Source organism: Arachis hypogaea, chromosome 10 (genome assembly GCF_003086295.3).
Source record: "Arachis hypogaea cultivar Tifrunner chromosome 10, arahy.Tifrunner.gnm2.J5K5, whole genome shotgun sequence".
Taxonomy (NCBI): domain Eukaryota; kingdom Viridiplantae; phylum Streptophyta; class Magnoliopsida; order Fabales; family Fabaceae; genus Arachis; species Arachis hypogaea.
Window position 1 is genome coordinate 77,911,500 of NC_092045.1, and position 11,159 is coordinate 77,922,658.

The window sequence follows — 11,159 nt, forward strand, 5'->3', positions numbered from 1 at the left end:
ATTAATTAATTTTTAAATTTAACTCTTATATTTATATTTATTATAATATTTTTAAATTTTAATAATTATTTTACTAAATATAATTATTGTTGCTTATACTTATTAAATCTATTTTTAATTTAAGTTATTAAATATCGATACTATTATTTTTAAAAAGATATTTTTTAAAATTAACTTTTATAAATTATTTTAAAAAAATAAAATTTTACTAAATCACGTCTAAATCAACCTAAACTTTTATCATAAGTTAAATTATTAATATTATTATATTTATCATGAACTGCATTTATGGTTATTATTTAAACATAATATGATTATAGAGTTTACTATTATTAGATTTTTTTAAACATCTTCATTCTTCAGAAATTAAATTTAAAATTAAAATCTCCTTCATAAATTGAGCATTGCTATGTCAAAATTCTACAAAATAATAAAAAGTATTTTTCTTTCTGAAAATAAAGAACACGAGTTTTTTTGTTATTTTTGCGAAACAAAAAATAAAAGTTATATTCACAACTAGCATCCACAAAAATAATTGCCCAAGTAAAAAATGTGTATGTCAAAAGAGCAAAACATGCATGAATAACAAAAAAAGCCCAATACCATAGTTATCATCATTCACAACACAGTAATCCATGTAATTAAACCACATCCTTGCTACAAAATTTGCATTCTCTACGTTTTTGCAGATATCCCAGCAAATACTATCCACACGTACCAAAATAACTTTAACACACGTCAAACTCTAATTACACCACGTCTCTTCGCAACCTGCTGAAATGAAAAAAAAGCTCTTAGGCACTATATGACTGTCCTTAAATTAAAGGAAAAAAATTCATATAGGTACTAATTTTTTAAATTTTTGATAAATACATCTTTAATAAAATTTAAATATAAAAAATTTTTTAACTTTAATAAACGGAGGATAATTTAGTCTTTTCATCTGTTTATCTTTCATATAACAAATAGAATTGATTGATGTAGCTGAAATAGTGTCTAGGTATTTGTTGCGGTGCCACACTAGAAGGGGAATAAAGTTCGAAGGACAAATAAGTCCTTAACGTCATTTTATAAATAAAGTTTGAAAGACAAATAAGTCTTTAAGAATTTAGTTCATTATGCTTCTATGTGTATCATATATTATTATCTAATTAAAATATACCTATATTATGTATCATATATTACTATCTAATTTAATAATCAAATGTGTCACATAACACTCTTATTAAAATTAAGAAAAAATATTTTTTTTCAAAATTAATAAACTCCTTTCCTAAATTCTCTCATCTACCTCTCTCCATTTTTTTATTTCTCTCTATTATTTTTACTCTATATATAATTATATTTTATATTAGTAATTTGACAAATCAAAATATATCATCCGATATTTTTTTACAATTAAAATATTTTAAATATAAAAATATATACATTAAATTATTTTAAATTTTAGATAACGAATGTTAAAATTAATTATTAATAAAAATTAGACTTTTCATATAAAAATAATAACTAAAAATCTTATTATTTAATTTTTTATCCGTAGATATTTTGGTTTTCTTAGTCAGATACTTTTGTCAACTTACGACTTTTTTGTAAAAGTAATTTGATTTTATAAATCTTTTGTGCCATGCATAATTTATGCCATTAGAACAAAGTGAACTATAATTTTAAAAAAATTTATTCTCGTAATGTTATTATGAATAAAAATACTAGTTCTAATATAATACACAAATGCACTAATGCTAACTTAATACATGAATGATGCACAAATGAACTAATACTGACTTAATGCATAAATGAACTAATGCTAACTAATGTCAGACTGAACTAATGCAATTTACAAATTCTAATATAATACACAAATACACTAAATCTGAACTAATGCAATTTAAGAAAAAAAATAGAAACAGAACAAGCCCAATTTCTATAATTTTAATACAAATAATTTAAATTACAGAATACAACAAGTTAACTAGATTTCAAAATACAAGCATAATTTTATAAACTAAATTCTCATAGAAGTATAATAGAAGTATAATGAACTCAATTCTCAAGAACCTATTTGTCTTTCGAATTTTATTTGTAAAATAACGTCAAGAACTTATTTGTCCTTCGAACTTTATTCCGCTTTCAGCGTGGCACTGTAACGGACACCTGGACACTATTTCAGCCATATTAACCAGTTTTATTTAGTGTATGAAAGACAAATAGACAAAAAAAATAAATTATTCTTATTTATTAAAATTAAAAAATTTTTTATATTTAAATTTTATCAAAAATATATTTATAAAAAATTTAAAAATTCAGGACCTATATCTCTTTTTTCCTAAATTAAAAGTTAAACACTTGCGTCGTGTGTGAGAAATATATTCGAATTGAAAAAACTAAAAAGCACAGGCCATAGCCCATAAGCAGTGAGACCCACCAGTGGTAGTTTCAGACTTTCAGTCGTCTCCGTTATCTCATGCTGTTTATCCTCCGATTCCCGCTACCCATTCTGTTACGTCACTCCTTTCTCTCTTTCCCCAATTTCTCCGTTGAATTCTCAAATTTCTAATCTCTATCTCTCTCTCTCTCTCTCAGGCGATGAAGGGCGTTGGTTCGCACAGCAACGATTGGGCATACTATCCCTCACCCTCTTCAAATCTATCTGCTTTTGCGGCCCCCTTTAGCGTCAATCGATTCTCCCCCAACGACGTCGTTTCGGCCCTGCCGTTTCCCGATTCTGCTGAATCCGCTCTTCAACCCCGATCCTACGGCTACGATTTCTTCTCCAACCCTATCAGAGAATTGGATTCCGCGCCTCCTCCTTCAAAACCTTATGGCTATTCCGTTGTTGATTCCTCTTCCAGTGTTCGATTGCCTCAATTTAAGTCTCTAGGTCTGGCTACTATGGACTCATTCTCTTATGATCAGTGTTCTTCCAATAATGGTGGAGAACCGAGCCATGTTGATTCTCAATTTTACTATTCTTCGTATGTTCCATCCCCAATTCATGATCCAGCTCCTTCTGTTGTACCTAATAATTGGCCTGCGTTATCATCCGGGTTTGCTTCCTTGGATGGCTCCACTATTGCTGATTTTGCTAAGAATTCACCTGAAGTAGGGTTTATTGGTCCAAGTGCTGGATTGTGGAATCAGTTTGCAGAGTTGAACCATGGTAAGGGAATGCATGTGGGTGTTGGGACCAGTTTCTCCGCAAATCAAACAAACGTTGCTGGTTCTGCTGTTGAAGAAAGGATGAACCAAGGTTTTTTTTGGCCTTATTTTGTTGGTGTTGTCCAAGTTGTTATGCTCATTGTAGTTGTGTTCTATTGCTTACTTAAATGGTTGTGTGAGAAACTTTTTGCAGGATAAGAACGAAATTAACGTTCCGAATTTCAAATGAAGATTTTTTTTCCCTCAATGTTTGAAATTTGTGTGGTGCCCTGTGAGGAATTATTTGTTTTAATGCAGGATGTCATGATTATCGTGAAAACAAATTATTTATTTTAATGCAGGAGGTCAAGAAGGGACAGACTCTGTTAATAGCAAAGTTGCACAAACTACTGGTTGGGAAAAACAGAGCATTCCTGCTGCAAGTGCTGATCATTTGGATAGTAAATCTTGTTTGTGGGGAAGCTTCAAACCCACGCCAGTTGAGGTTTCAGGTATATCTGTTATGGGATCCACTTTATTACCTCTAGAAACACATGGTGAGGCTCCTGCGAAAGCTGGTGATTCAGGGAACTTGTCACGTGTTAGTTCTTATGACAAATTTTCCAGGCAGCGTTGTGATAGGCCATTACGAGTTGATACAACATCTTCGTCACCTATACCAGGTCTGGTAATGGATTTGAAAATGAACAATGATCCTACAGATGGAGACCTTGGAAACAATAATTTATATAAGGTAATGGAGGCTGATCAAGGACTTAGTTCTGGAACTTCAGGTGGCTTTGATTTAAGTCATCTCCGCCTGCATCTAGAAAGAAATGAACCATTCTCATCAAACAATGGAATGGACAAGATCGATCCAAGGAATGTTGTGGACTATATATTTAAAGAGACAAATGGAGTTCAAGATTCTCATGTGTTATGGATAAATTGAGCTTGAGACTCGGTGCTAATCGGGATGTCAATTCCATCGAGAAATCTTTTGGCAGTGCAGATCGATGCAATCCTGCTGTAGACTCACCTTGCTGGAAGGGCGCCCCTTCTGGTTACTTTTCTCGTTATGAAACTTCTGAGACCAAGCCTTTGGAATATGTGCAGAAAACTGAGAAGTTCTCTGGTTATGTTATTCAAGAGCCTCAGAATTGTTTGCTTGACACCGACAATAATGTGAAAAGATCAAGTAAAATTTCAAACAACAATCATGATCTAAATGATTTTGTCCATCAAGAAGATATAGATCTAAGGAAAATTCCGGCATTGAATTTTAAATATCCAAATTGCAATTCTTATAATGCAACGCGTAATACCTCTTTTCAGTCTGAGCCAAGCTGTAATTCTGAGGTTAAATACCTGAATGGCGTTACTGAAGTGAAGGAAAAAAATGTCCCACCAGTCAAGCCAATTCATCATCGTGATTCTAGAACCTCTTGGATAGATCATTCTCTTGTAGATGAAAACAAACTGCTGTATCATAAACCAGAGACTGATGGTGCTAATGCTGGAAACAATATGAATGAAACTGATGTGAGTGCTGGGAGCAATGTGAATGATGATTTGAAATGTGGTATATCTCAGATCCCAGAAAATACCTTGTCTTCTACTACTGTAGTAGATGCAACTAAATCACTTGAAAAGTCTGCTGAGAAAGTATTAAGTCCAAAATTAAATGTCCAAATGCTGGTTGATACGATGCACAATATGTCAGAATTGCTTCTTTTTCATTGCATGAATGATGCCTGTGAATTGAAAGAACAAGATTTCAACGTACTAAAAGTTGTGATCAGTAATCTCAATGCATGTTCTTTAAAGAATGCTGAAAGAATTACCCGTTTGCAAGAATTTCCTTCACCACATCCCGGAACTTCCAGGCATGCCAGAGAATCATGCAAGCTTCAACAGGTATATTCTTATCTCTTCAATTTATTCAATATATATAGCATCTCTCAGCAAAGGTTAACACAACATATGTCTAGCTATTGCTGATAAGCTGTTTATTTTAATTGGTTTTGAATTCCATGAGGCAGTGTTGTACGCCAGTTAAATAGTTAGTACTATATTACATAACTTGTATGTTTTCCATCTGTATTCTTAGAATGCAAGTTTTGTGAAGCACCAAGTAACCCAATTAGTACCAGAGATTCCTAAGGTTGAGCTTGAGAATCCACTTGTTGAAGAGGCAAAAAACCTGCATATCAAATCTGGAAAATTAGTCCAACAACTTTCAAGCTCCATTTCTCCAAGGGGTGATGCAGAAATGAAAAAAGAAGATGAAATGACTAAGGTGCTTTAATATCTCATTTATTCTTCCTGTTTATCCTTTCAAATATCCTTACGACTAAACGGGTGAAAATTAATTGTTGCATACTTTTGCTTTATAGGCTTTAAAGAAGATTCTTAGTGAGAATCTGCATGATGATGACGATGATGATGATGAAGTGGAGTCTCAAACTTCAGTGCTATATAAGAATCTATGGCTTGAAGCTGAAGCTTCGTTGTGTTCCATTCATTATAAAGCTCGCTACAATCAAATGAAGAATGAAATCAAGAGGCTCAAGCAAAAAGGTTGACTGTGTTGTTTTTGGTATATCAAACGGGTCATTTGTTACTATACAGTACTAGATAAAATAGTATTTAAACAAAAAGTAAAGTATCGTTTTTGTCCGCAACATTTGGGGTAAGTTTCAAAGTTATCCCTAACGTTTGAATCGTCCTATTTAAGTCCCTAATATTTCAAAATTGACTCAATGTTGTCCTGTCATTAGAAATCTGTTAACGGAATTGACGGCAGGACAAAATTGAGACGATTTTGAAACGTTAGGGACTTAAATAGGACGAACACGTTGGGGACAAAAACGATACATATAAATAAATTTTAATTTTACTTTCAATAATATCAATTTTTTACGGTACATAGTTATTCAATTATTTTTTAATCACATTTAAGTAAATTATATTTAATCACATTAACTTTATTCTAAATAAATTTATTTTTTATAATTTTACTCTTAAAAAATTTCTACCCATCAAAAAATGTGTGTAGAATGACTAGTACATAAATTTGTGGGGGAAAAAAATGATACATATACAATAAAGTAACGTGATTCTAGTCATTTTACAAACATTTTTTAATGAGTAAAATTCTTTAAAAGTAAAATTATAAAAAAATTAATTTATTTAGGATCAAAGCAGTGTAATTAAGTGTAATTTACTTAAATGTGATTAAAAAATAATTGAATAACTATGTACCGTAGAAGATTGATATTAGTGAAGGATAAAATTAAAATTTATTTCTATGTATCGTTTTTGTTCCTAACGTTTTCGTCCTATTTAAGTTCCTAACGTTTCAAAATCGTCTCAATTTTGTCCTGCCGTCAATTTCGTTAACAGATTCCTAACGGCAAGACAACATTGAGCCAATTTTGAAATGTTAGAGACTTAAATAGGACGATTCAAACGTTAGGGACAACTTTGAGATTTACTCCAAACGTTGGGGATAAAAACGATACTTTACTCTTAACAAATGATATGTTCCTCTGTTTTTTTATTTTTATAAAAATTTACATCATGTTTTTGTATTCCTTTTTATGTTGCAGACGTGGGAGATCAATCTAATATAAGCCAAAGTTTTGCAACACACATTGATGCAGATGCAAATGCTAAGAATATGCCTGGTTCAAAATCTTCTATTGACATGAACAAGCCTAATCCATTGACACCTGAGGGAAATACTAGTCAAAACCTGGATAGTCTTGTCCAGAATTCTAATCTTTCTAGCACAAAGAAAGATGTTGGGAATGGTGAAGCTTCTGTTTTGGCTAGATTTCACATTCTGAGAACTCGAGGTGACAATTCTCCATCCAAAGGAAAAGAAGTTCAAACCCATATTAATTTTAGCCAAGAATCTCCTCTTCTAAGCAAAATGAAGGTGGATGATCATGAGGCATCTGTCATGGCAAGATTTCATATTCTTAAATCCCGTGTCGAAGATTTGAGTTCATCTTCAAAAGATACACTGTTAGATGGATTTGCTGACAAAGGAATGGATAACACAATACTTGACGCAAAGGCATCAGTAGTTGAGAGTTTAGATGTTCATGTAAATCCTTCCATTGTGCATCTCAGTTCTTACAGTGCTGTTGACAAGTCAATTCCAAAGGAGCTTCAACTCGATTTGGAGGAGAGTGAAGAAATTCAGCCTTGCGAGAACCACAAGTTTGACTACAACAATCAGCATCCTGCCGATGGCTTAGCATCGGAATGGGAACATGTTTCGAGACTGGAAGGTTGTTGAGGGGAAGAGCTTTGTAATAATAACGTTTTCAAAATGGACTCATCAGTGAATGACCGAATTTAATTTCTGTATTAGTTATGTTAGAGACATACATTTGCAGAATTTGATCTTATTTATGTTTTTTTTCATGTATGTATATAAGTTTGGTTTCTTATGTGTCTGTTCTACGTTATGGAACAGGTTGGGTGACCGTATTGTCAATGTGTTCTTTCAATCTTTCATTGCGGTGTTCTCACATTAGTTAATGTGATGCCAGTAGATTCAATAGAGATGATTCAAGGTGTTTGAAACCTTAAAATTGATAGAAGTTAATTATTCTTACTAATGAACAAGATTAATGAAAGAAAAAGATAAAAAGTACATGAGGTAGACTTTTCTCTTTTTTACATGAGTATATTTTAACAAAACTAGTACACGTTCCCGCGCAGGGTCTGAAATGATGATAAAAGAGCTTTTTGGTGTGACTAAATTATTTAATTCACTTACGTGATTCCTTTAAAGTCCTATTGTTAGCAGTAGTAGTTGATCCTTAATATCATCTGAATAAAAGATATACTTGTGTAGTTCTCTTTTTAATCTAACTAAAAAACTAAACGAACATATAACTATATTTAGATACAGGATAAAATAGACTAAAGGATTAAAAGAAAATGCTATTTGTACACTATTTTTCAGCCACCAATTCAGCCACTTTCACTAAAATACAATAAAAAATACGTTACTTATAAGGAAGCTAAAAAATATGGTTACAGCAATAGTACAATGCACTGAGAGTGGGGTTTCTTCATCGCGCCAAAATCTCTCACGTTTTCTTCATCGCGCCAAAATCTCTCACGCTTTCTTCTCTTCTCTTCTCATGCACCTCAATTCTCTTCTCTTCTCTTCGATTGCGCCAATCTCACTGCTTACTTCTCTTTGATTGCACCAATCTCACTCCTTTCGTTTTGCTTCGCGCCATAATCTCTCGCGCTTTCTTCTCTTCTCCACGCTTCCCTCTGATTTGCTTCGCACCATTTTTTATTCTTGTTATCTTAGGATTTCGATTATAACTTTTGACTCAATGAAATCCACAAGCTCGAATGATGAGATTTGTGTTTAATTTACTTCATATGTTAATTTTTTATTCTTGATTTGATTTTAATTTTTTTATTATCCATGTTTTACTCTTCATTTTATTTTAATTTTATTGATTATCTAGTTATGCAAATGCTTCTGATTTGGCTTATGCTTCTGATATGTGGCTTCATTATGTCATTTAGATCCTTTTACATCATGTACATTGTGTGATTATATCCTGAAAAATTTGTGTAATGAGAAAAATGTTTAGCTTCTGGATTGGAGTCAAATTGGTAGTTTTGCATGATTAAAATTTCTGCATTTTCTTAGATCAGATGATGATCCTGATTCTATGAATGTGTTGGGGTTTAGTGCTATATTTGACTATTGAGTTTGATTATCATGTTTACCGAGTTTGATTATATTCAGGATCAGTGCTATATTTGACTATTGAATTTGATTATATATGTTTACTGAGTTTGATTATACTTAGATTCAGTGCTTGACTACTAATTTGTCTTGTTCATTCATAGAAAATTGAGAGTATTTTTATACCTGATTAGATTTTAAATTTTTTATTATCTATGTTTTAGGTTGTTCCAAGCATAGGAATGTCATTCTCCTCTGTGAAAGATTATGAAACTTTTAATACCAATTATGCAAAAAGAGTTGGTTTTTCATGGAATATAAGAACTACTAAGTGGGATCAAAATAGACAAATTACATACCAAATCTTGGTATGTTCTAGAGCTGGTTATCGAAGATCAAAAATTGATCCACTAAAGAAGACAAATCCAACTTTCGAGCAAAATTGTAAAGTTAGGATTATTGTGAAAAGGGATAAGAAGATGGAATATGTGTTAACCTTTGTGAATATCCAGCACAACCATGCTATTAGTCCTAGCTTGGCAAAGACTCTGAGAAAGAATAGGGAACTAAGCTTGCATGCCAAACGGATAGCTGAGATCAATGATCAAGTTGGTGTTACAATAAGAAACACCTATCAAAGCTTAGCAACTGCTGCTGATGGCTATGATAAATTAACTTTTACTGAAAAAAAAGATCTTCGGAATCATGTAGCAAGAAGTGTCAGAGTCATAGAAGAAGAAGGGGATGCACAATTATTAATGCAGTATTTTCATAGGATGCAACAACAAAACCACAACTTCTTTTACGAAGTTAAATTGGACGAGCAACATCGCATAAAACATGTTTTTTGGGCTGATGCTAGAAGTCGTGCTGCTTATGAGTACTTTGGCGACGTTGTGAGCTTTGATACGACATACCTAATAAATAGGTATGACACCACAATTATATATTTCAGTTAATTATATGCACTTTGGTTTTTGCATGTGTTTGTTGTATAGGGATAGATATAATAGAATTAATTTTTTTTTCTTTGATGTCCCTGTTTTCTGGTTCTGTTTCTACTCGTTTTGGTGCAGTCTTCTTTCGCATATTTTAAAACTAGCAAATTAAACAACCAAAATCCAATCAAATTCAAAATGTAAAAAAAGTTAAAACTCAATAATCAAATATCAAGTATGCTATAATCAAACATGATGTAATATCATGTTTTAAAAGCTGAGCATAATCAAATAGACTCCAAATCATATAACAAAAATTCAGTTATAATCAAACATGTTGTAGATATCACATTTGTTTAAGTCTGAAGAAAATGAAGACTTAGAAATTAAGGCATGAATATCCATGTCGAGTTTAAGCCTAGTTGGACCTCCGTCTTGGCAAGCTCGAAGGGCATAGCCAATGGCTAGTGATTTGGCATGAGGCCAGCAGAAATCATCTCTTTGAATACAATTCAAGCGTCATCTGACATGCCATTTTGTGCATATCATGAAATCAAACAAGACCAGGAAACAATGCTCCTTTGGGGAGTTTCAGCAAACAACTTCTGCGCGCAAAACAAATTGCCAATTCTGACATAAATGTTGACAAGAGTATTGGATAGGAAAACATCCAACTATGCTATAATATAATTTTTAAAAACTAACCATAATTAAACTATGTTTATTTTTTTAACCTGGATAAAACCATCGAAGAAGCTAATAGAATAAAACAAGGAAAATGTAAGAAAAATGCAGAATAAAACAAGGAATAGAAATTTACCTTGTAGAATCAACCAAGGAAAATGCAGTCGATGAAAGCGCCTGAGACAAAGAGCACCGCACCCGAGACAGAGGAAGGAGACTTGCAACCGCGCTTGAAAGAGAGCGAAGGAGAATCGTGCCATCGGAGACAGGGGGAAGGAGAATCGTACCACCGGAGAGAGAGGAAAGGAGAATCACCATTGAGAATGAGGATGAGGAAAGAGTGGCGTCGGAGAGTGAGAGTGAGAGTGAAAGTGAGAGTAAGGAAAGGAGAGAAAAAGAACATTGTTCAGCGAGCGCATGAGAGTGAGGTTTCTATTTTTAAGTTTTAAATTTTGTATTTTGTATTTTGTATTGTATACATATTTAATACAGTGACTGAAAATAGTGGCTGAAAGTGGTGTGCAGGTAGCACATACCAATCCTATGCATACCAATCCAAAAAATTTTAGGTCTAATACATCCTGGGCATATCAATCCAAAAAAATTACTATGTTTCGTATCAAAAAGGAGGTTAAACGTATAGTTCTTACTTAATTTTATTAGTA

At 32.5% G+C, this 11,159-nt stretch overlaps 2 protein-coding genes across 3 annotated transcripts; both read left to right on the forward strand.

Annotated features, from left to right (window-relative positions):
• Positions 1-2,328: 2,328 nt before the first annotated feature.
• LOC112715729 (uncharacterized) lies at positions 2,329-7,601 on the forward strand. 2 transcript variants are annotated; one of them, XM_072205011.1, is made up of 6 exons: positions 2,345-2,499; positions 2,584-3,250; positions 3,501-5,055; positions 5,249-5,437; positions 5,535-5,718; positions 6,750-7,601. In XM_072205011.1, the coding sequence occupies exons 3-6, from the start codon at positions 4,078-4,080 to the stop codon at positions 7,445-7,447; spliced, it is 2,049 nt and encodes a 682-aa protein (XP_072061112.1). In that variant the 5' UTR covers positions 2,345-2,499; positions 2,584-3,250; positions 3,501-4,077; the 3' UTR covers positions 7,448-7,601. The 2 variants fall into 2 exon arrangements, with proteins under 2 accessions (XP_025623326.1, XP_072061112.1); XM_025767541.2 differs by having other exon boundaries at positions 2,329-3,250.
• A 1,513-nt stretch (positions 7,602-9,114) lies between these two features.
• Positions 9,115-9,831, forward strand: LOC140175674 (protein FAR1-RELATED SEQUENCE 5-like). Its single transcript, XM_072204207.1, has one exon. It carries the CDS (start codon positions 9,115-9,117, stop codon positions 9,829-9,831), a length of 717 nt encoding a protein of 238 aa, XP_072060308.1.
• Positions 9,832-11,159: the final 1,328 nt, after the last annotated feature.